This window comes from Antechinus flavipes, chromosome 6 (assembly GCF_016432865.1).
Source record: "Antechinus flavipes isolate AdamAnt ecotype Samford, QLD, Australia chromosome 6, AdamAnt_v2, whole genome shotgun sequence".
Classification (NCBI taxonomy): domain Eukaryota; kingdom Metazoa; phylum Chordata; class Mammalia; order Dasyuromorphia; family Dasyuridae; genus Antechinus; species Antechinus flavipes.
The window spans coordinates 134,281,585-134,307,346 of NC_067403.1; the positions used below are offsets into that span (position 1 = coordinate 134,281,585).

The window sequence follows — 25,762 nt, forward strand, 5'->3', positions numbered from 1 at the left end:
AAATTAATACTTATACTTTATCTTTCTGTACTTTGTGGTCCCCTTCTTTGATGAGTCTGATTATTTGCTTTGGCATTTACTTTAAACTTAATTTCATTATATAGCCTGATTGCAAAATGAATGCACTAATCTGATTGTGGAATTCATTACATTTTGTGTTGTGTTCTCCTTTAAATACTAATTTGCCTTATAAATTATTTTTAAAGTGTCAAAACCTGCCTCTACCCTACATATAGATTTTCCATGTGTTTTTATCTTGGTAAAAACTGTTATTTATTGACTATGTTTACCTATCCAAAGGTGCATTCTTTTCTTTTCCTCTTTTTGCTGCCTTTCCTGAAAATCCTCCATCCAAACAATTCTTCTTTCCAATTAAATTTCCTACCATGTCTAATTGACAGCTGATACTAATTTCCTTTTGGCTACTATCCACCTCATAATCATCCCTATCTCATTTTTTTTAATATTTGTATCACTGAGTTCACCTTGCTTTTTCCTATTTTAAACAGAACAACTTATGCTTTTCCTAAATTGAGAGTAGGCCAGAAATACATTTACCACTGTGATCATCTGGCAAGGAATCAATGGGAAAATAAACTGGAAAAAAAAAAAAACAACTAATAATCCAAAACCTAAGACATATAAATACTCCTGACTCTTTAATTGGCCTTCAGAAAAATAAATAAGCAAAATGGTTTCAATCACCCATCCCTAAAAGTCACACTGGCTTTTGAGGAAAGAATCCCATTTTTAATAAAGTCTATAACTAAGTATCCACATATTTTAAGATTCTGAGCAATTTCAGATGGTCTTAAAAATGCTACCAACAGTTGAGAAACAAAGTTAAAACATCTGGCATTGTTTCTGAAAGTGGAGGTCGAAGAGCATTTTTTCTAGTATCCCTAGATTAACATGACCTCAGTCTGTTGCTGCAAGGTTAAAAAGTTCATGCCCTCCGTTGAGATGAGTTGAACAAAGGAACCAGCCTTCTTGGAAATTTCATTTGTTGTAATTAATGGGCCCTTTTGGGACCCACTGTGCTATCTTGCACCTGACAAGACTGATTACCACCCCGTTATTATTTATTTCAACCCAGCTAGATTATGTGTCACTGAAAAATCTCTTCCTTGAGGATGTTGTGGATGGAATAAACATCAGCATTTTCCTTCTGGTTTATCTGTCAGTTCTCCCTTTCAAGACTGCTCAAATCTCTCAAACCTTGCCTCAAATCTCAAGATACCCAGGACTCATATGGGCTGCTGGTGTGGTCTACTACAATGTAGGATTTTCCACACATTCTTCATCCCAGTCAGAATAGAGTGGTAAATGTCCATTCAGGCTTCTGTCAACTAGAATTATCCTTTAATCAATTTTTTTTTTTACTACCATTGTCCCCAAAATGAAATCTCTGTTTTATCCAAACTATTGTGTCTACAGGGGGAAAAGGGAAAGAAAGGCAAAAAGGGGCCCAAAGGGGAGAAAGGAGAACAGGGTGCTCCTGGATTAGATGCACCTTGCCCATTGGTATGTCTCATTCATAGAAGTCTGTTCTGATGTCTAGGGTAAAATAAGACTTAAAATAAAACAATGCGAGAGGAACAAACTGGAAGTATCTTATTACAGTCACTTGTTAGAGATGTTATTCAGTCCTAGGGAACCTGTCCTTATCACAGGATCTTTTCTTCTCGAGCTTAAGTACTTTGAATATATTAATTTTAAAATGGATCTCCCAAATACACAGATAAGACTGAAAGAGAAAACAACATTGGCTGAATGGTATCTCAATTTAAAAGGGAAGTCATTTAAAAGATGCTAACCCTTTCATGGAGCTGTGCCATTGAAAGCTACTCCAGAATTGTTCCTCTCCTGGTCTTTTATGGCTACAAACTCATGTTTTCTTAGCAATATCAGTGTTTAAAGACATTTCTTTTGTCAATAATGTTACAAGTTAATCTTCATCAAACAGGGATTCCGTGGAGTTAAGGGGGAAAAAGGGGAGCCAGGTCAGCCTGGCCTGGATGGGCTGGATGCCCCTTGCCAATTGGTACAGTATTTCTCTTTCCTATCAACCCTGCATGTAGTTCCTTTGTGTGATCATACATCAAACTTTAAAAATGTAAAGCAAGCCTTTCTGAAGCAATCTTTACATATTCAACATATTTATAGGCATGTGCATGGATCATTTGGCCCCTCCAGAAACTAATGCAAGGTGGAGAAATCCACTATAGTTTTGGGGATTTGGGTTTTTGTTTTTATCAGTGAATGTGAATTAACACCCTGGTCTTTTATTTACACTTCACATGGCCTCCATATGTCTGTATCCTTTGAAAAAGGTCATAAACTAATTACTTTCTTCTATTTTAATTTTTTTTCATTAAAAAGAAAAATAAATCTTTGCCTTGATCAGTAAGTTCTTGTTTATATGGGGAGAAGAGCTTAATGCCAAAGTTAAGTTTTGGAAGCTTACTTTCAGTTTACTTTTCAAAGTGGAATGGAAGGATATTAGTTCTCATGGAAGAAATAAACCTGATGGTACCAGACTATCTCTAAACAGGAACCTCCTTGATTTATCCTCTTCAGCAGATACATGTCTCCAATTTACCAGTGCCTTCTTCAGATTTCAGTCTTCCATATTGCACTCCAAGTTTCTGGACTCACTAAGGGAGAAAATTAAAAGAAGTTTCTTTATAGACAGGTGGCATAGTGGATGGAGTGTTAAACTTAGGATCAGGAAGAGTTGCGTCAGATAGTTGTGGGATCCTGACCAAGTCACTTTCCTTTTTTCTGGTTCAGGTTTCCCATATGTAAAATGACGAGGCTGAATTAGAGGACCCCTGATGTTCTTTCCAGATCTAAATCTATGATCCCTACTTCTCAATAATAGCAAACTACCTCATATGATATAAGATTGGAGGCACTATGAGGTGTTAAAAGTTTAAAAGTTAAAAAAAAAAAGTGCCTACAGTTTACCTTTAAAGCCTGTCCTGATATAAGCCTAGTTCTAGAGAACTAGAGAATGTTTGACTGCTCTGTCTCTTTCCTGACTGAACTCAGTCTGATCCTTAATATTACCTTAGTTCTAGATCCATTGACATAGAATTTACTGAGTATCTTCTTTTCAAGTCCTCATAAAAATGAAGGGCCTGGGTAGAAACTTTTCACCTACAACCATCTGAGTGCAATCATTTATGAAGGTCACCTTAACCCTTCCAAGGCCTGGGAAAACTTATATCCACTGAAAAATCCATATCTCAACTAAAAATGGACCCTTCCATCTTGGCCCAAAATCTCTACTTGACTCTCATTATCACATTCCACAAACTTCTTTCCATGTCAGGAATTCCAGATTCCCGTGCTTCTCGCAGCTTATCGGGATATGTCCATGTTCCATCCTAAACAACAAGATTCACCTTATCTTGTCCTGACTCACTAATCTGATTGATCCATTGAAAGAAGATCGAGTATGAGCAGATTCTCTTGGTCAATGCAGCTCATAATGGGGAAAAAAAAAAAAATCTCTTCTTCTGTCAAGATCCCCTGATTTGGGCTGATGTATCCATGTTCCTCCTGACATATTGCCCTTCCTAGGTCTGAGTACTCCCAAGCAGACCCACTTTTGCTTCCCTGGGATTGGCTAAGCTAACACTGTTTATGGACTTGAGGGCTAACAGAGGCTGAGTGTTCTTTTACTTATTCTCCCCCTCCTCAAGGGTTATAAGTCTGGGGACTCCTCTGGACACTGCCTTCCTCAGGGTGGATCTGACAGACTCATGTTGTTACCATCATTACATATAAGAACTCAGCATAATAATGAAATAGCAACATAGTCTCTTTGACCAAGAAAACTGGCAGGGTCATTTCATCATCGTTCTAAAGAATATAGTGGTCTGCAGCCCAAATACCTTGCTCTCTTTTTCGCTTAACATTTCCAATTTAATGGTCTCTCCTTTTGACAAAGTATATAGCACTTCCTTATTCTCTGTTAACATGAACTGCAATTCCTTTTTATACTAAAATTCTTTGTTGATCCTTTTCCTGGTACCAATCTGGCAAAGCTAAATTTTTCCCCCATATGTAAAGACATTTTTTAAGGATTTTGGTTTTTTGTTACTTTTTGTTATTTTTACTTTTAAATGAAGAATATTTATTTCCTGAGGTTGAGGTATCTGCATGTTATTTTATAATTTTAGCTAAGCACGCTTCTATAAAGATGAATGTTCTTAAGATTAGATTTTTCAGAATAGAATATATTAACTCTCTATTTAGAGAATTATACTTTTAAAAGTATCCAGTCTTTTCTTTTGTTTGCATTGGATTCATAGTTATCTTTCATGGGAAAAACATAAGCATGCTTTCATAATATTCCAAATGTTATGGTCTTGGTGATATCATTTGTATCTGGAGCATGTCTACACATATAAGTGGAATGAGTTTTGTAATAAAAGAAAAGTTCCTGCACACTAAAAAATGATTTCTCAACCAAGTTTAACAAATATGAAAGCTAGTTTGTTTTAATTTCTACTAGATGAGGTACTGTGCATTGTATCAAAAGTAGACAAGGGCTAAATGAACTTAGTAGTATGCTAAGAAAAATTTATAACTGGCTTATTGAAGAAGATTATTTGATCTGCATTATTTAAGTTTTCTCCATCACTTTCTGAAGCTTAAATTATTAATTAATTTTATGTGTGTTATAATTAATTATATTTATTCAATATTATATATAAAATATTAATTATTAATCAAAATAATAACTAAAAACTTGCTTTTTAGCATTTACTAATATCTAAGATGTAAATGCTCACATTGAAAATTTAAATTGGCTAAAAATTTAAATTGGTTCTCACAAAGCAAATTCAAACTGGCTCCAACAGCTCTGTATAAGATACTGAATAGTGAATTATAGCATGACTTCTACTTCACTTAAATGAGGAGGTTCTACTGTAGTTGATGATTTAAAGAGGAAAAATTTAAAATTAAAAGAAGCATGATATTAAGCATGCTGTGAAATGTAAGCTTCAGATAGAAATGATAAGGAATTGATCATTTATCTTTATCATGCATAGAATTCTGACGAGATAGAGTTCCATACAGATAAATCAAGAAACTTAATAAAGACATTCAAACCATAGTTGTAGTACAGAACTTGATAGTTAAGGATAAAGTTATAAGGAGCCATATTATAATTTGTCAACTTCTTAGTGTGGTTTTCAAAATTGTTATGCGTTTAGTTTATTTGTTAAGATATAGCTATTCCCTCTCTAGAGGAAATTTCCTTTATCTGAATTGAAATAGCATATGCTACTTTAAGAAATCCTAGTAAGAAGTATAAAGTATAAAGACAGAAGTATAGAATCAAACTTTAGGATTAGAGCATCCAATTTTTTAAGCCATTGAGCATAATAACTATGAAGTTTTCTCCTTTTTGGGGGTACTGAGAAATGTCTTTTTTATTCTCCTTGGAATAGGGGCCGGATGGATTACCAATGCCTGGGTGCTGGCAAAAGGTAAGATGAAGGAAGTATTTCTTTAAAATACCCTCTCACTTTGCTTTGATGTGGAATAAAGCTTTCTGGATTTTTTTTATGCATTTTATAACAACCTTCAGCAAAGTCAGATAATGAGCAAGTTTGAAGTTGAGTCTTCTGGAGAGATTTCTTTATATAATCTTGTTCCCAGGTTATTCATTATTATATCAAACTAAACAGGGATGTAAAACAGTCCCTGATTTTTACTAATTATATTCATTAGAAACTACCCTTTTTGAAATTGACTTGGTACAGTACAGTCTCTTTGCCTCTCCTACAATATTCCTCTGAATATTCTCAATTTCTGTCCTTTTATATACATATTTAACAGCAGTGAGTAAAACAATGATTGACTAGTCATTGGATTTGAAAATGCTGAACTCTATCAGTCTGAAAATTAGAGAAAATAACAACACCCCATCTCTCAGGGTTGTAATGAGGATAAAATTAGATTAACATATGAAAAATTTAATACAAATATGAGCTTGTTTATTATATTTTGTTGTTAATTCATTTTGCTTGTGACTGACTCTTCATGACTTCATCTCCATCTCCAGCTCATTTTACAGAAGAGGAAGTTAAGGCAAATTGTAATGCCGGAGAAACTGAGGCAGGAGATAGATTAGAGAGTTTTTAATATTTTATTAATGGGAGAGTAAGATTGACTGGACAGGACTCTCGTCTCAAATTATCTAGTCAGACAGAGATAAGTATACTGGGACCAAGGAATCCATGTTGGTCCCAGGGCTGGAGGAGACTGTCATCCCAAAGAATCCAGCGTCCAACATATGGCCACCAGCCGCCAGCCTCCAGCAATGAATGGAGGAACCCCAACTTCTTAAATACCTTTTCTCTAAACAAAGGAAGGGGTAAGAAGCGAGGGAAAACCTCTATCAGGATGGGGGAGGCCACAAATTCTAAAAACCCAGAGACAGGATGTCTAAATACAAAGAAGTAAAGATATCAGTGAGATACCTTGGAATATTTTAGAGGGATATTGTAAATCCTTGAGGACAGAAAAGAGTCAGGAGGTCTACTCTCTTGTTTGTCTTGCTAATTTATAACCTTTGAGCAAATAGTCCTCAGTCTTACTGGGTCAGAGGGGGATTTACAACTAAAGATATTGAGACAGAACAGTTAAGGAAACTGAGACAAGGGAAACTCGTTCAGGGAAACTGAATCAGGACAATTAAAGAGAACTGTGGCATAACACAAACAAGATTCAGTGACTTGTCCAGAGTCATTCAATTAGTAAGTCTCTGAGGTCACATTTGAACTCAAGAAGAGGCGTGTTTCTGACTTTAGGCCTGACATTCTATGATTCATTATTTTCTTGAGATGTAGAATGAAATAGTGAAGGGAGAGCTGACATTAGAGTGAGGAAACATGGGTTCAAGTTACACTTTTGACATTTTCTAGCTGTATGACCCTTGACAAATTCCTACCTTTCATTGCTATTGGGAATGCTTTAAGACTATAAGATGCAAAGCTGGTGCTAATTTGGTAGAGAAAGTTTCCTCACAGAAGTTCTCTATATCAATGTAATCAGAGATCTACTCTAAAAAAAAAGTCAAAAACCCTACCTGTATAGTCATAGGACTATAAATCACTTCGACAAGTCTCACAGTAATTTGCTCATTCATTTGTTCAGTCCATCAAAAGTCATATATTGAGCAAAATATATGTACATATATTGGAATGTAAAGTCACTGAGTTTATGTAATGCCATTCAATCTTTGCTCAAATGACTTTTGTTTCTGGTTTATAAAGTTCACATTTCTCAGTGAAATGGCCTCAGGAAATGAGTTATTGAATAGAAGCTGAAGTAGGTACAATGGTTGTTCTTTGTCTTTTGTTCTCAAAGAGGACCATGGCATCAGGAAGAGACAACTGGAGATGGCCCTGCATACAGTGTATCCCACTTAGGTCTCCCCTAAGCCTTTTAAAGCTAAGGTTTTCAACATTTTTCACTTTGAGGCAATGCCCAATCAGTAAGACTAGGTATGAAATGAGGTAGAGAATTGCCTCTTTTACCTATTAAAAAAAAAATTATCTGGGAGGGGAAGATCCTCAGGGTTTCTGAGAAAACAGAAAACATTACTATATACATTCATTCTGAGGCAAACAGGATCCAATGACCAAGTGGGGCTTAGCCTGAGACCTATTCTCGGTCAATGAGACCCACAATTATTTGTGTTTATCGTGTGAGTTTTCAAAGATCAAAATTTACATTCCTTTGGGCAGAGTACCTATAGATAAGGTGTGTGGGCAGAGGGTGTGTGGAAAATGAAAAAGGAAAAAAAGTTGCTGTGTTGTCTGGCCAGTTCCAGTTGGGTCCCCAGTGGGACAGCTTCTACTACTACTCACAGAGGTTGTTCTCTGTCCTTTGTTCTCAAGGAGCACCATGACATTAGGGAGATGATGCCATGACATGCAAGTGAATTGAAGGAGGGTTGTGCAAGGTCACCTGTGTCACTTTCTCCTCTGGAGCCATCTGGGTCCACTGCTAAGATCTGTATCAGGATGATTGGAATTGGCCATAGATGCAGTGAAGCATCTTGGACTTTTTAAGCTAAGGTCTTTAGCAAGTCTATTTAACTGAGGCATTGCCCAATTAGTGATTGAGACTAGGGAAGAAATGAATACAAGATACAGAGTGATGATGATGGTGATGATGGTAGTGAGGATGATAGTGAGAATGTATATAGTACTTTAAGGTTTGCAAAACATTTTACATGTACTATCTCATTTGATCTCATCTCTATCTCATTTGAGTGTAGATAGAAGGTAATCTCAGAAAGAAAAGTATTTACAGCTAGGAGAAATTGGAGAAGCCTACTGCTGTTCCAAAGCTCTTGGGGTCAGGATCCTGGATTATCTTCATCAACGAATGAAAGAAAATTTTTGGTAGTTCGCCTTGCACAAAATACTTTCTCAGATTTCATCAGCGTGCCTCATTGCTTCAGCTGTTATCATGCAGAACTTTAAAATTTGCAAAGCACAGTATTGTAGGCATACATTTTTATATTATATATACATAAATACATAAAATATATTATATACACATATATTACACATGCACACATATGGACTAAAAAGTATGGAGTAATGCCTTTGGAAGAGGTAGCAAAACTGTAAATGAGCAGGTACAAATAGTTGACAAATGAGCTTTTCTTTATATATTTTCAAAGTGAATTTTTATTCTTTGTGATATACACTCATAAAAGTAGAATTTTTAAAATGATGGGAACACTACCTGTTTATATTTCCTTGTATTGTCATTGGTTTGGAAAATTAAGTATATATGATCATTTAGAAATGTAGGCAAAGAATACAAAAATCTCCTAAGCAATGAGAACTGTCTTCCTGAGAAAGGTTTTAGTTTGAATTTGGAATTATCTGATGATAAGGTAAATTCAATCTCTCAGATCCAGGCAGAGGCATCCCATAAGATATGGTAGAGGAGAAAGAGGTAAAAGAAATAAGAGCAACTATTCACTTGTGGAATCCCCAAGGACTGGTTCCCTGCAAGTCTAGAGAGGAACATTAATCTTGAAATGAAGCAGAGAAAATTTAAACAAACAGATTAGAATGCCCAAATACTAGGACTGTCCAGTCTCACTCTGGATAGTTTTCCTTTATATGCTCTTCTAATAATGTTGCCCAGATGTATTACTAATGAATGTATATATTTATAAAGTAAAAGGTTTGCAAATAAACCCCAGAAAAATCTCTTCCTGTGAACCAGATGGGGTAATAATAAGAGAAAACAGGGGTAGAGAAATGTTAGACCAAAGCATGCAATTACAATGATGACAGCAGAAGAGGGAAATAGTAATGAGAGATCCAATAGAGCAGATCTCTATAATCAATGAGTCAAGCAGATTCAACCAAGGAAGAACAAGAAGGTAGTAATTGAAGTTCTGATTTAATGAACAAAGTTTAAAAAAGTTTTTAAAGGTCAAAACTCTATGGACAAAGGCAAGAAGAAACATTTTGAACTGATTCCAAGGAAGAGCTGAAGATTGACGAAAGTCTGAGCCTTTTGTTATTGTTGTTACATATATGCAATTCATAAATATATGAACATTTAACTAAATAGGGTTGGAAAAGGGGTGATCAGAAGAGGAAAATTAGCTAGGCACAAATCCCCTTAAAAAAGTTGAAGGACCAGAGAAAAGTACTCAGAAATGTTTTACTGATTTCATAGTTTTGCTTAGGGACTTTAAAGCATATACAAATAGCAGAATATATATATTTATACATACATACATATACATATGTGTATATTATATATATATATAATTAAATACAGTGATGTGGCAACCAAAAACTTTGATTATTTTCTCAAATGCCATCCTTAATTAAGCATAGGAAAAGTTAACAGCTATGTCATCATTACTTTTCCTCCAAATGGTCACTTATTTAGAGAAAAATTTTTTAAGATACAGAGCACACTTCTCAAAGAGCATCAAGAGCTACAAAGCAACAAGACATCCTAGCTTCTTTGTGGAGACCCCCCCAAAAAAAAAATGGTTAATCAAATGGCTATATTTTATTCCTAAGAAAATAAGTGGATATGTAAAGATCTTATTTAACTTCCACCAGAAAGTTGTTGCTATAATGTTATTTCTCTAAGTTTCAGAAAATATTATATGGCAGTTCAATTCTCAGTATAATGTTCAGGCTAGGCTGGTGATGGCTTCTGATTTGAAGAGGATTTTAGGATGCTTTGAGGGGATTTTTACAACTTAGAATATCAGAACCTTTTACCTCTAATAATTAATCTTTTTATAGATTACTGTAAAGTCTCTACAAATCCTTTCCTCATAGTATCCCAGTAGTGCTGATAATATTATTCCCCCTGAGAAATGAGGCACTAAGATAAAAAAGAAGAAAGTTCTCACAACTGAAAGGTGTCAAAAACAGAATTTGAACCTAAGTTGACTAATTCTAAATTGAACATTCTTTGAACATTACCACATCTTTGAGGGGTTTTCTTTTTTTCCAAAAATCATATCACAGTTGTAGATTAGGGTGACCTTGAAAAGGTAGATTTCATGGGAACATTTTCTTATAATGTTTATCATATTTCCTGCTTTAGGAAACATATACTATATTTCTACATATATTTGGTTTTATTGGAGGTTGGTGAGGAGGGACACAGACTTGTGATTTCATCAGTGTGGGGAACTTCAAGTGTGAGGCTTCACCATCAATGAATATTGGCCATTCATTTGTAATTTGGCTTCTTTGAAAATTGCCCGGGGACACTGGGGGGCTAAATAAATTATTTGCACTGAATTATTATAGCTATAGCTAATTCTAGTTGGTTATATGATCAATCAACAAGCATTTATTAAACACTTAACATGTGTCAGGTACTGTGTTGGATGCAAAAGAAAGAGAGAAAAAGAAGAGGGGAGGTGCAGGAACAGAAGGAGGAGAAAGAGAGAGAGAGAGAGAGAGAAAGAGAGAGAGAGAGAGAGAGAGAGAGAGAGAGAGAGAGAGAGAGAGAGAGAGAGAGAGAGAGAGAGAGAGAGAGAGAGAGAGAGAGAGAGAGAGAGAGAGAGAGAGTTATTGCTCTCAAGCAGCTTACATTCTAACAGGATATAGGAGAATGGTTTCACTCACACAAGTCATTAAGTGTTCTAGACATTCTGCCAAGCACTACAAAGCACTAAGAAAGTTAAAGTTAAAAAGAAAGTTAAGAACAAGTTCTCTGCCCTCAGGAAGCTCCCAATCTAAGGGGAAGATAAGCAAATAACAATGAGCATACAAGTTATATATAGAATAAATTGGTGGTACTCTCAAAGGGAAGGTATTATTTGAAGCAAAACTTGAAGGAAGCTTAAAAAAGCCAACTAGTCAAGATGAGGAGGGAGAGGCAACCACGAGTCTTCATTGTAAATGAAGCCATGAAGCAGGAAATTATCACATCCTTTCAAATAGATAAAAGGATCATAGATTTCAAGCTAGAAAGAACCTTAAAGACAATTAAGTCAAATCCAGATGTTAACTGACTTCTTCAACATCACACAATTACTAAGTGACTAAGACTGAAAATCCTGCACTTTTGCCATGCTGTATCTTTTCTCTACTATCTATATATGACTCCATAAATCATAGACTAAAAGAGAGATGTTTTCATTACAAATTACTCAAAGAAAAAAGGAAATGATAACCCATCCATATAAGACAGATGTTTTCATAGCTCCCTAGAGGGTTAGAGTAACATAGTAAAGGGCTAGACACATTGATTATATCCAAAAGTTTTGGTTTTTAACCAGAAATAGAATTTCATTAATAATCATTTTTGTTGTTCATTTGTTTTGGTTGTGTCCAAATCTATGTGACCCCATTTAGAGTATTCTTGGCAAAGTGGTGTGTCATATCCTTTACCAATTCATTCACAGACAAGAAAACTGAAACAAAGAGAATTAAGTGATTTGCTCAGGATCATACAGCTTCTGTAACACCAGATTTTAACTCAGGAAAATGAGGCTTCCTGACTTCAGGCTTGGCATTCTATCTACTGGGCCACCTAACTGCCCTCAGTTATAATAGCTAGCATTAATTTAGAGCTTTAAGATTTACAAAGTGCTTTACAAATTGAATCTCATTTTTATCCTCATAACAACCCTGGGAGACAACTGCTATTATTATCCCCTTTTTATAGATGAGAAAACTAAAACAAATAGAGGTCAAGTTATTCTCCCAGCTTCGCATAATTAGCAAGTATTTGAATCCTATTTGACCTCAACTCTTCCTGTCTCCAAACTCTGTCTCCATGCAATGTACTACTTACCTGCCTAGTTTTGAGCTTTCTTAAAGAAGAAGCTTGCTGTAGAAGTAATGCAACTGGGGATTAGTTGATAAACAATGATTTCTATTCTCCTAACTTGTTGTTTAGTTCAAGTTTTCTATGATTTAATTTCCAGACTACTAATATTACTTATTGTTTTTATTTGTTTCCCTGCAGTGATGAATCTAATCTTACAAGCATGAAGTTGTGTATATAATGCTCTACATTTTGTATTTATGGTTGAAAAATGAAATATAGATTTTACAAGTCTGAAATATGTTAACAGGTAGTTGCTTCTACCTGTTTGAATTGGTCCATGTGTACATTTTTTCTTCACTTACATTTGAAGTTAGGCAGAACAGGAAACCATGTGGAAAGAAACATGAAAACACATAGACTGAAAGCTCTCTGGTATAACGACATGTAGCCAGGTGGAAATAGCAGGGATAGAGAGTAAACCTGCCATGATTTTCCCTTCCACTGGACTGCCATGGATACTATCTTCCATGAACTAGTAGTTTACATGAAATTTTGACCAAATATGGACTAAAAGCTATGAAATGTATGGTACTGACTGATTGATTGTATGTAGAACTGACTATCTTCTCATCCATATTCACCTTGGCCACCACTGTTGAAATACATTCCCCCCCCCCACCAACGTGTTGAGATAAACTAAAAGAGCATGAAGTGTGTACCCAACCTGCTTGTCTGATGCTAACCCATTGCTTGCTAACATCGTTGAACCCAGTTACTGAACTTTTTTCTTCCTTTTATTATTCACAAGGGGGTTACACCATGGCTTATTGCCAAAAAGAGATAAGTTCGTGGAGCAAGAACAACAAAAGGTCTTATATTTTGAGGGCGCTGCAGTCCTGACTGCAGAGTGACAGCATCCAGTTTTGTGGGGTCCCATAGGCCACCTTGATTTTAAAAAATACAAGGTACCATGCCTGCTGCCCACCAACGATTTTCCTTGTACCACTCCTAGCAGTGAAGATGTGTAAGGTGGACAAGTTCAACATCATGTGCTGTTTCTTATGTGACTGAGTAAGGAAGAGGTTTACAAAAGCAAACACCCAGAGGAAAACAAACTAGTTTTTAATTTAAAAAAATTTCACAACTGAAAATATGGGTGTTTGGGAAAGATGACAGAGATGGCCAGTGGTTTGTCTGAAGCTGAAGATATTTGAATCAACAAATCTTCTCTTTGAGGAATGAGACAACTGGTAATTACCATTTGACAAAATTGAGTTGCTAAAGAAAGAACATGCCTTGAAGAAGAGAAGTGAAAATCCTATACTCTCCTACAGAGTAAAATGGCCAAGCTCATCTGGATAGTCCATGTCTCAATGTGACTTGACAGTGTATTTTTGGAAAAACAATCCATGTTTAATATTTTCTGCAGAGTTTTGAAAACTGACAATATTTTAATTTCTTTTGTATTTTTTTCTTTTGATCATCATTTTTCCTTTGTACACTTGTCCCCCTCCCAAATATTTTTGTTTCTATTTTCTTTTACATTTATTGTGACCAATTTTTAAGCACTAGAAGTTCTTCAAATCATGTGAGTCCATTTCTAAAAACATTACTTTTTTAAAAACCTTTAAATATTCTCATACTCAAAAAACAGACACTCTCTCCTCTCCAGCACTATAATACTGTTGCCTGTCGTATCTATCTATCCTATTGAGGACAGCTGGAAAGAAAAGAAGGAGAAGGAGAAGAACAAAAGCAAGAAGAAAAAAAAAGAGGCACAGATTCTTCACTATTAAATATTAAGCATCCAAGTGACTCATTTTTATAATTTCAGTGCTTTCCTGTTGACTTTTTTTCATATAGTAAATATATACTATGAAACATGTCCAGGCATGGCTAACCATGTAGAACTGCTTTCTATTCTTTATGATTCTATTTAAAGCTAAGATTTGTCTATTTTCAGATTTTTTCATAATTCTGGTTATGTACCTGAATGTTTGTTTTATCCACAGACCAAATCTGAGCTATCAGAAAGATATCAGAGATAGAGCTGCTCTTTCATAAATGGAACTTCTGTTTCCACCTATTTGTCTCAAAGCCTCTAACCATCTCAGGCTATTTCTTGGATGCTTGGTCTATTCAAAATGGAAAGGTTACCTGGGACAAGATTCAGTGGAGGAAGGTCTATACTTTTGAGCTGTGCTATAATTCAGATCCCCTCCCAAGTATGTCTCCTTTCATGGGAAAGTTCTCATTCCATGCACTGCATTTTCAATAACAGAAAGGAAAAACAGTTGATCTCCATCTCACTTTTTATTCAGTTGCCAGCATTTCAGAGGGAATCCATGATCTCTCTTTTGCAATATGTAACAGAATGATCATCATACCAAATGTCTTCTCCCTCCCTGTCCCCTCCCTCCCATCCCTTTTATTCTTCATTGACTTCTTTCCAGAATTGGCTGAGCCTGGTAATCAAACCAATGGATTAATGGATTAATTCGTCTCAGTGGTAACATTTTCAGTAGCATTCCACCCCCCCACCCTCACCCCCAGGCCTGGCCAGTATTCTTGTCAGTCTTTGAAGAGCAACATCTAATCTTCTGTACTATGATTTAGGTTAGTATGGAGGGGACTTGGATGATGGAGGCAAAGAGGGCCTTCTTTGTCTGAAGCAATTTGTCTTAAGCCAGTGTTGAACAGAGTCTTCTATAGGCTGGAACTCTGGAATTTTTAAGAAAATAGTTTTAAGATTTTGATATGTAGATTTCATCCTTGTTATTTTTTTTTTCTTTCTTTTCTTTTAGAGAAATGAATGGGGATGAATTACTCTTTAGAGTTTGCATAGATTCAAAATAAAACACAAAGAAACTTTATCTTTTCTCCCATTGGGATGGCTTTCAATAAAGTTTTTTGTTTTGTTTTTTGTGTTTTTTTAAGTGGTTGTTCTAATATATCTGCATATGTAACTTTGTAACTGATTTGATAACTCTAGTTTTTATTCAATGAACAAAGAAAGCTGTGAACTTGATTTCTGTGTATTTGGGAATATGACCAAAGGTACTTCTCAGCCCAAGGAGAATACCTAGGATATAGGCATAAAATATACCTGGAGGACAATTCAAATTCTCATCTAAGACTTTTCTTTCCAATCTACAAATGAGGAAAATTTCTGTTTTGCAACAAAAAATGTAGTTATCCATGTCATTTACTGAAGAAGACATTCTGTTAACATGAAGGTCTCTTTGAATGACTTGCAGTGTGATTTAGTTACTTGGATACAGATTTTGGAAAAGTGCCAATTTTCTTTGTAGATATTTTATACATGATAAGGATATTGGGGACAGAGGAGGAATACATATAAGAAGTTGTGAATATAAAAATAAAGCTTAACTAGTATTGTATCTTTAAAACTATTTTGGCTGTTTAAATGCTAATATATGACTTTTCTTGGAAGAGCAAAGAAAGAAAATAAGTTTGGGCCATATTTTGTCTGTTGACAGCCTTCTTCAGTTTGCTTGAGGGTTGAAGAAGGGGATAATTTTTTAAAGATAAGCAGACTTGAAGTGATGGGGATTCATTGACCAGCCCTTCCAACTACCACAATGTTTCACTGACCTGTGAACATGGTAGCACATAGGACATATATATATATATTTTTTTTTTCAGTATCATAGTTTATCTTATTCCTTACTTTTTATATTAATTTATCAGCTTCCACACTTACCCCAATCAATAACCAAAACACAGTCCCTGTCTAGAGGGGCCAAGTTGACGTATACTGCCTACACTTGAACACAGAACACAAATATATGTATACATTTTCTTTGGTTTTCATTTATCTTACTCTCAATATAGCTTGAGGGTATATGCCCCCCCTCCTTTTCTTCGGATAATGTTTATGGAAAATTCTATGACAAGTTATTGGTGCTATACACAAACTTCCTTTCTTTTTGGTGAATTTCTCATCAGTGTATAATATTCTGATAAGACAGAGTACATGTATATCTGTCTTCTTATACATGTTCTTTGACAATAGCAAAAGTATGTATAAATGCAAATTTGGAAAATAGTCAAATCAGCATGCCAGCAAGTATGAAAATATTGTGTATAGCATTTTGAAATGTTCAGTCCCTTCAGAACTCATTCTTTGTCTTGCTGATGTAGCATGAAAAGTTGAAATTCTCAATTTCTAATTTTATTATGTTACTAAAAGTATATGACCTTATTCAGAAATGGGTTATGCTTTTATTCTGCTGTCTTGACACCTTCCAATAAATGAAAACATCATGGTAGGCAACAGATACCAGAATTTCAAGCTTCATTAGCACTACTGCTTTGGTGATCAAATTGTTTGTTTGGTTTTTATCAGCAAATCTTGAAGATTGTCTAGGAGAAAGCCCTTTGATCTCTATAGAGTCTTATTTCATTTTTTCATTTTTTAAACAGAAAACTTTGGTACCTCTAGAAACTTTGTTCTCTATGGGAAACCATACTTGGAATTAAGTGTCAACAGATTTAATGATGTAATGTGTGCTGCAATTAAAATAGTATACCTAAGGTATTATTAACATTCATAAGCATATACTACAATTCTGCTAAGTTATTAGGAAAATAAGGATGCTAAGCTTCTCCTGTCATTTCTTTGAAGCATTGACTCAGTTAGCTGAATTCCGAGAGACCCATAGTAGAGAATCACCCCCAACTTTTATTTGGTGGAGTTTGTACTAATACACTATAGATAAAATGAATACTATGAAAAATAATGCCCCTTTAAATGTAGGATTTTTAAAAGCTGATCATGCTGCTAAGTAGAATTAACCTTACTTGGTGAACAGGAGTACCTTACTGAATTTAGAACTTTTATTTCATCATTTGTTGATGTTTAGCCAAAATTATCAGAATTTATCATAATTCAGCTGGTACTTGCACACATCTCGGATATATTATTGAATTAGATTCATGGAGGATGTTTTACATATTGTTAACACTTTTGTGGATATTCTTTTTATTACTGTACATGTTTGGGGAAAGTAGAATACTGTGAAATTTATTAACATTTGTAAAAGATGTATCTGACCATCTTTTTCCTTGGAAAAATATTTTTATTTGTATTTTTTACTTTCTTAAAAGTTTATCATTGTGTGCAGTTATTTTTGTATTACAGAAAACAGATGATTTCATCAATACATGACAGCAGAAAAAAGCAAAAAGTGTTTTGGCAAGCTTTACACTGCTTATGGTTAAAACTTCATATGGACCAGTATCATGTCATTGATTATATTAAGAATATATGTAGTGTCTTATTGTAAATATGACACAAGTCTAGATTTCTCAGTTATGTAAATAATAACAAAGTGGCATTTTGATGACTTATTTTAAATATCTTCATTTTAATCTTGATGTATGACTGCTGAATCAGGAAAAAAACTAGCATGGATTTGATTTTTGATTTGAAAATATTGCCTTGGTTTTTCATTTTCCATTTGTTTTATTTAAATTTTTTTTAGCTTGTCTAGGAGATCCCTAGTTTGTGAGAAGTTGATCTTCAGAATTATTTTTACACTATTTATGACCTATTTTCATAATGTAAAAAGTGTGTAATTATTAAAATATTAATCCAAACACTGATACTAGTTTGTCTTAAGTTTTGTGTTCATGAAAATTTTGTTCTGAACTCTTAGATGAAAAAGAACAGTGATCCATTATTTCTTCAATTAAAACAATGACTCACAAAGTATAGGCTGGAAATTCTACCTCTTCCCAGAGACTTTCAGGGGTTCCACAAGATTGAAACTGTTGAGGGGTAAGAAATACTCTAACAGTGATGGAGGTCCCCAGGTCAATGTGACAGTTTTTTGTGAAAGAATTTGTAATCCTGATCTGTAAGCAAGGTTTTTGGCCAAAAAAATGGGTTTATTTTCACTGAGAAACTATTTCCTCAGCAGGCTGCTTCCAGATTAGAAAGATAGCAAAGGTTTGAGTACAGAGTCTTGTTTTTTTATTTAGCCTTCTATTATTTGGGGTTAGGGACTGTGTAGGACAGGCGGGGTGCAAGACCCCTTCCTAATTAACTAATCAGAGACATCATCAGATACAAAGAGAAAACATTTACTTAATGCCTGCAGGGAGAGGCCCAGACATACCTGGGAGCCATCCCAACTTCACCACGTGCTCCTGGAAGCACCAGCTTCCTACTTGTCCAAGGTTTAAAAGCGAAAGACTCCAGCCTTCTCATTGGATAGACTAAAAGGAAGTAACCCTCCTTGACCAATGGTCACCAATGCCGGCTGCCTCCCACAGGTCATGTCACTTCCTGCAACTTCCTGTATCTCCAAGTTCAAAGTTCATTCCTCCAGAGTGCAAATGACTTCCCAAGGTCCCAGTTCTGGGAACAGGGATCATGTGACAACACTGAGTTGGTCAGACAAGAAGTCTTGCTGACTGATTCTGTTGACCTCATTCCTGCTGAGGACGCCTGTAGGTCCCAGCATCTAGAAGAGTCTAATTAAATGCTAGGGACTCAGTGAAGGATAGGGGCAGTGGAGGAACTTTTTCCTTTATACTCTGGTTATGATTGGGATAGGAAATAGATTAAATAGACTCAAGCATCATAAGATATTCAACACCCAGGGACTCGAACCACCAGGAGGTTTCTGACAAGATTTCTTATAGACAAAATGGTTTCAGTGCAGAAAAATAATTCTTTTACAAAATCTAATCTTGTATTTTCCTCTTAGGCCACAAAAGTCAAAGATAGATCTATAATCCCAGTGTTTCCTTCAATGTCATAAACATTGAATAAATTGAGTTTAAAAGAGTCATAATCTCATACTTTCCCTAAGGAAATAAATTAATCTCTCTATCATGTTATAGAGTAAATTTCATTTGGAGGTTTCACTAACAGGCTGACTGAAAGGGAAAATTAATATATCACTAAGAAAACAAGACAAGACATCTGGGATATTCTTTCTTTGACGGTTTAGTTAGTGGAACTAATATGTAGCCAAATAATGTTGGTTTCTCTTTGGCTTCTATCTGAGATATGTGAAATAGTTTCCTTTTATTCATGAGTCAAATTTTGGTCAGGTAAGGTTAATATTAACAGAAGAGAATAGGCTATTAGTGAACCAAAATTTGCAAGAGAAATGGTTCTGAGTCCTGAAAAATAAAAAGAAACAAAAATTCTCATAATAGGCTTTAATTGAGTTTTCTTCCTCCTGAGATTTCCAATCATTTCAATCTTTTTTTTTTCTTCTAATCTATCATTCAATTTCTGATTCTTCATTTGGTTACAGCTTTCCTGGAGGCCAGATCTCAAAGTCATTGAAGACATACATATACGTTCTGCCTCAGCTCCCTCTGTTGAAGCACAGAGTCCTGGGGTGCTACTATCCTGGCCTAAACAATCTTCTGCCTTTTGTATTTCCGTGGCCCTGGAGAGGAAAGAAAGTATATTTGAGCTTTGTTGAGAGCTTAGTGGGTAGATTTGTAAAGCTACCCTCGAAAAAGAGTGGTGAGGGATAGGGTGCTGAGTGCCTTAAAGGATTAAGGTAATCCTTCTCTGTTAATTTATTGACTTGTAGACCACAGAGTCACATAGGAAGAAATTAAAGATGAGAGGGGAGAAGATGATGATGGTGAGAGTAAACTGCTAGAGAAAACGCAAAGAGATGACATAAAGGATAAAAGTTGAGGGTTAGGTTTGATGAGAAAAAGGGTCACTTCTTCTTTAGAGAATGGGATAAAGGGAGAATGCTAGGTCTGAGATGTGTAGAGAAGATAAGAAAGCTTATGGAGAATAGCTTTATTTTTTTAGTCAGGCAATGCTTTATTAGAAATTAAATCATCTCAATTCTGATGGACATGGCTCTCATCAACAATGAGGTGATTAAGACCAGTTCCAATGATCTTGTGATGAAGAAAGTCATCTGCACCCAGAGAGAGGATAGTGGAAACTGAATGTGGACCACAATATGTATTTTCACTCTTTTTGTTGTTGTTTGCTTGCATTTTGTTGTTTGCTTTCTCATTTTTTCCCCTTTGAATCTGATTTTTTTTGAGCAGCATTATATTTTTGGAAATATGTATAGAGGAATTGCACATATTTAACATATATTGGATTACTTGCCAACTGGGGGGAGGGGAAGAAGGAAGGGAAAAAAATCAGAACCCAGGGTTTTGTAGGGATGAATATCAAAAATTATCTATCTATCTATCTATCTATATATATATATATATATGTGTGTGTGTATATATATATATATATATATACATATATATATATATATATATATATATTATATATATATATATATATATATATATATATATATATATGTGTGTGTGTATATATATATTTGCTGATGTAATTGGGATTAACTGACTTGCCCAAGTCACACAGCTAGAAAAAGATACTTAAATGTTAAGTATCTGAGGCCACATTTGAACTCAGGTCCTCCTGACTTTAGGGATTGTGTTCTATCTACTGTGCCACCTAACTGCCCCTCCATGTATATATTTTGAAAATAAAAAGCTATAATTAAAAAAAGAAAGAAATTAAATTATCTTTTTTTGCATGACAAGTTTCCTGTTTCTCATAGGAAAAGAGTCTCTCTCTCTCTCTCTCTCTCTCCTCTCTCTCTCTCTCTCTCTCTCTCTTTCTTCTCTTTCTCTATATATATATTTCTCTCTCTGTCTCTCTCTGTCTCTCTCTGTCTCTCTCTGTCTCTCTCTCTCTCTTTCTCTCTGTCTCTGTCTATTTCTGTCACCTTGTCTGTCTCCTTCTCCTTCTCTCCCTTTTCCTCTCTCTCTTTCTTGTCCTCTCCCTCTCTCAAAATTTCTCTCCCCAAACAGTAATACAGATACAAAACTGAGTCAGTTCCCAAGTCACAAGAAGCTTGTTGAGCCAGAACAAGCTATTGAGTTAAGGGACAGCTTTGGGCTTAGGTTGGTGAGCTTGGGAATTAAGGTAAAAATCCCACAATTTATTAGCTTCTTCTCCTTAGCAATGACAGAGAATAGATGAAGAATGGCAACAAATAGAAGTTGAGGCAGAAGAGGAGGACCAGGGGCAAGAAAATCCAAAGAAGGAATACCAGGAATGAGGTGTGATCTGTGTGAATCGTAAACACCTCCAGACTAATATTCTGCAAGACATACTAACTTCTGGTTTGGGAAGTAGCCTCAGCCCCAACAACAGGAGCTCTCATTTTCCTGAGATAATGGGGAGTGGAAGATTAAGAGAACCTCTGCTAATAAGAATCCAGGCCCAATTTTGCTGCAGAGACAGGGATTATATCCTGGCCAAGGAGTTAGCACAGGCCAGCTAGAGGGGAGAACTAAAGGAAGACCTGAGGTCAGAGCACCATCCCCCAGATCACAGGACTAGAGGTCCTAACACTAACAAGCTCTTTAAAAAAAAAAAAAAAAAAAAAAAAAAAAAAAAAAAGCAGACAAAGGAGAAAGATTCCAATCTCAGGCAGTTACTATGAGACCAGGGAAGACCAGGGTTCCTCCTCAGAATATACATACATACATACATATATATATATATATATATATTATATATATATATATATATTCAAAAGAACTAGGGCTGCAGCCAGAAAAATTAAGTATAATAGTGAATGAAAAAAACAAACATTCAAGAAACTCTCACATTTCTAGGATTTTGTTACAAACCTGAACTCAATAGAAAATTTGACATATAAGAGCTAACATCAAAGACTAATTTCAAAGGACTTAATAAAACTTTTTTTAAATGGAAATGTAAACCATATATCTGAGATTGTCATTAATAATTGGGTAGTTCAAAAGAAAGATTGTGGTAGAGTTGAATATATATATGATTCTAAAAAACAAAACTATGTAGGAAAAGGTAAAAATAGTAATTGTCATATGAATGAGATGTGAAAGCAAGAACTGTCACAGAGGAATTAGAGGAAAATTTCTGTAACTGGCACACAGAAGTGTAAAGGGCTGAAACTACAAAAAGGTATGCTTGAATCAGGCAACTGAGCACTTAAAGCTAAATTACCTATTCATTATTCAACAATGACTCTATTAGCATATGTTTGGAAAAATGATTCTTCTCACTGTTTCGTGCAGGCTCAATGTTTGGCAGTAAGATAATCATAGGCAAGGATTAGAGGGTGGAGTGAGAGAGACCAGATTTCACTTTGCAGCAGGACTAGAAGGAGAGAGGTTGGGGGCAAACTTGTGGCAGTTTGACTATCTCCTTCACTTCTCCCCCTAAAGACCAAGGACTTTTACTCTGGCTAATCCTGAAGGCAGGGAGCTAGCTTGGACTTAACACAGACGGAGGACTAGTAAGTCTGAAATCCTACTCACAGTAGGAATGGGATAAATAAGGAGCAATACACATATATCTAAAAGGGTATAAAACTTTAAAATGTATAAAGAAATAAAAGGGGCAGAGAATAAGATAAGGTGGGATACAGAAAAGTGTGTAGATTAATGGGAATGAGTTAAGGTGTGTAGATTAATGGGAATGGATAAAAAAGAAAGGAAAAGGTAAGAAAAAAGGATAAGGGCGGGACCATTGGGTAAGAGGGAGAGATTAAATATTAATAGCAAAGCAAATTAGCAGATAGAAGTAAAATAGAAGCCAGTAGGAATAAGAAACTAGAAACACACACAACCACAATAACAATGATCAGGAGTAGAATTTATTTAAAAAAAAAAAAAGGAGGGGTCGTAGTAATCACTGATTTCAGACAAATTTAAAGTTAAAATAGATTCATTTAAAAGAAAAAATAGAGAAATTATACTGCATGTCATCCATATTAATATTGTTTTAGACAATTCGAAACAACTAGATAGCATAAAGTTAGAATATTGCTGTAGCATAGGAAATGATGAGTTGGTGGATTTAGAAAAATAGGGAAAGACTTGGACCTAAGAAGAATGTACGTATATACATACAAACACATATATATGTATACATATATATATATATATATAAACTTACATATCTAATTATAGATACATATGCCTTCATATACGTATATGTAAGACCATACTATGCTTGTTTTAACTCTATTTCTCTGAAGGTGGATAACATCATCCTTAGATCCAAGATAACTTGCCTAAGATTATAAATTTCTGCAACTGGCACACAGAAGGCAGGCTCACCAAGGGCAGAGGTTAGGTGGCCACCCTACCTTATACTGCCTTGCTAGGTGCTACCAGGAGCAACAGGCAGCTGCTGAGCAGGACCTGCTGAGGGTTGGGCAGAGGGAAGTGGCTGCAGAATTGGAATCCCAGAGTCTGGAGTGACTGATGCCAGGACCTCATGGTTGGTGACCAGACAAAGTGAATGCTGGCTGTGGGGCCTGACCCCCTGCAGGTACAGATTTGAGATCAGGCGCTGTTGGGACTGGGGCCTTTTGCAGTTGCTGGGACAGATTGGGCAGGATGTACTGCACCAGTGTGATGCCCCAAACTTGCCTACAAGGGCAGGTTAAAGGGTGCCCTAGGACGCAGAGCCACTGGAGTCACTACCAGTGGGGGCCCCTCAGAGTGCTGCCCCACCTCTCCTAGGTAGACTCCAGACAATGAGGCTTACACTGGAGAGGCAGAACATAATTCAAGTTTCCCTATCTTTTTTTTCTCAACCTCTCTGTTTAAGTATCTGATCTGGAATGAGAGAGAACGGGAAAGTCTCTAACCTGGGGGAGTTATTATAGGTGATCTCTGTTTTAAACAATCATCAAAGAAAGAATTAACAAGAGGTTGCTATAAAGTGAAAACCATGTTTCTATTTTATTTTTCTTTATTCTGGGATTACTTTCAAACTAGATGTCTTCCTTATTGCCCTGGAACAATGAGGCTATTAATCTTGCTTTACTTTCAAAATATTTATATAATTTAATCCTTATTTTTTAAAACAAATTTTACAGAGTGATATTCCCAAACTTGCTAAAAAGTTCAGAAGGGAATGGGTTCTTGGAATTATCCCCCAAATCCCAGGAGTTCTGTTCTGCAATCTTAAATGATAATCTTGAAACTTCTTAACGATTAATCTCCAAACCTCCAGAATCTGTTAAAATGTTTTTAATGGTTCTACAAATTATGATTGTATGACTTTTCCTCCAGTAATTCCAACACAACCAAAGCTGAAATGATAGGGAGAAAGTGTCTTGTGGTTTTGTTTTTTTTTTCCTTTCTCTTTTCTTATAACCTAACCCCTCATGGAAAGCCTAAAGTAAGAGTTACTCCTGCCTACTGGAACCATCACTTCAAATTTGAAAATTCATTAATCTTTCTTAATGTTTTAAATTCTCTTATTATAGCCCATAGAGATTTTTCTGGCTGGTTATACTTTAAATCTTTCAAGGTTGTTGCTAACTGAATCTAACAACACAAATGTAACACGGATATTTTACATTTAAAAATACTCAAACACAAACAAAATGACAAGACAAATCAGACAAAACATGTTTGGCTCTAAGGCATACCAAAGCAATTATTTAGCAAATCTAATAGGAGTATATGGTAAAGGAGTAGAAGAACAAGGAGATAACAATTAACAAGAGGTATGCAGTTAAAAAAGGATAACTTTACCAGAGCAATCCCAGATGAATTAGGGCAAGAGAGGGGCCTGGAGTTTTCCTCAAAAAGAATAGCAAGCTCAACCAATGCATGAGCCCTGGATTGGAGATAGAAAAGGACTATGGGCTCACCAAACAAGACGGGGCAGTCAAACTCTGGAGAAATCTCCAGCGGCTTCTAATCCATTCCCACTGGTACCAGAAAGTCCATTTGATACATTCAATCCCACTTCTGCATCAACTTAAATGTCAACTGGCCTGGAACAGGCCTCTGATCTGTGAGTAGTCATAGCAGACCAGAAGCAAATGAGTAAAAAGGAATCAAAAGCAATTTAATTTCAGAGAGAGTAAAATAAGTTTGCAAACTGAAGTCTCCTAACTTATGGTAAAGATAGAGTTTTTAAACATGAAAGCCATAAAAAATAGAACTACAACACAATTGTTCTTAGGTCTTGAATAAACAATTCCCATGGCAGACCCACACATGTAAGTATTTTGGGGGCAACACAGACATTCTTGGATCCTATGGGAAGAGTCTCTGGTTTATTACAATTGTTGAGCTTTGTGATTATTTCAAGTCTTAAGGGTCATTGAGCCTTGTAATCAATCAATGGCATATAGAACCAGAGTTAGTATAGCAGTGATGGGGTTCTAGTGGCAGTCAAAGAGTTGTGGAAATCCTCTTTTGGTCAGCGGCACAGGTCCTTTATGAAAAAATTCATGAACCCGAAGAGTTTTAGGTGGCAAAAATGGAAGTTTATTGTTGGATGAGAAGCCAGCTTTGCTAAGAGACTGACTTCATAGTGGCAAAGTCCTATTAGGGAAATGGAGGCTGGTACTGAGAAGAGACAGGCAGAGTCCTGACAGGCAGCTATACC

The 25,762-nt window shown here is 35.6% G+C and overlaps 2 protein-coding genes across 2 annotated transcripts in view; one reads left to right on the forward strand and one right to left on the reverse strand.

Moving 5' to 3' along the window:
* COL25A1 (collagen type XXV alpha 1 chain) overlaps positions 1-14,162 on the forward strand; it is a 547,679-nt gene extending 533,517 nt beyond the window's left edge. The window contains exons 36-38 of the mRNA XM_051965978.1: positions 1,967-2,044; positions 5,469-5,507; positions 12,511-14,162. Of these exons, the coding sequence (XP_051821938.1) occupies positions 1,967-2,044; positions 5,469-5,507; positions 12,511-12,513 (120 nt within the window). The 3' untranslated portion in view covers positions 12,514-14,162. The remainder of the gene's footprint in view (positions 1-1,966; positions 2,045-5,468; positions 5,508-12,510) is intronic.
* Positions 14,163-14,895: 733 nt separating this feature from the next.
* The window catches only part of OSTC (oligosaccharyltransferase complex non-catalytic subunit), a 75,967-nt gene continuing 65,100 nt past the window's right edge, over positions 14,896-25,762 (reverse strand). Inside the window, exon 4 of the mRNA XM_051965975.1 lies at positions 14,896-15,033. Coding sequence (XP_051821935.1) covers positions 14,994-15,033 — 40 coding nt within the window. The 3' untranslated portion in view covers positions 14,896-14,993. The remainder of the gene's footprint in view (positions 15,034-25,762) is intronic.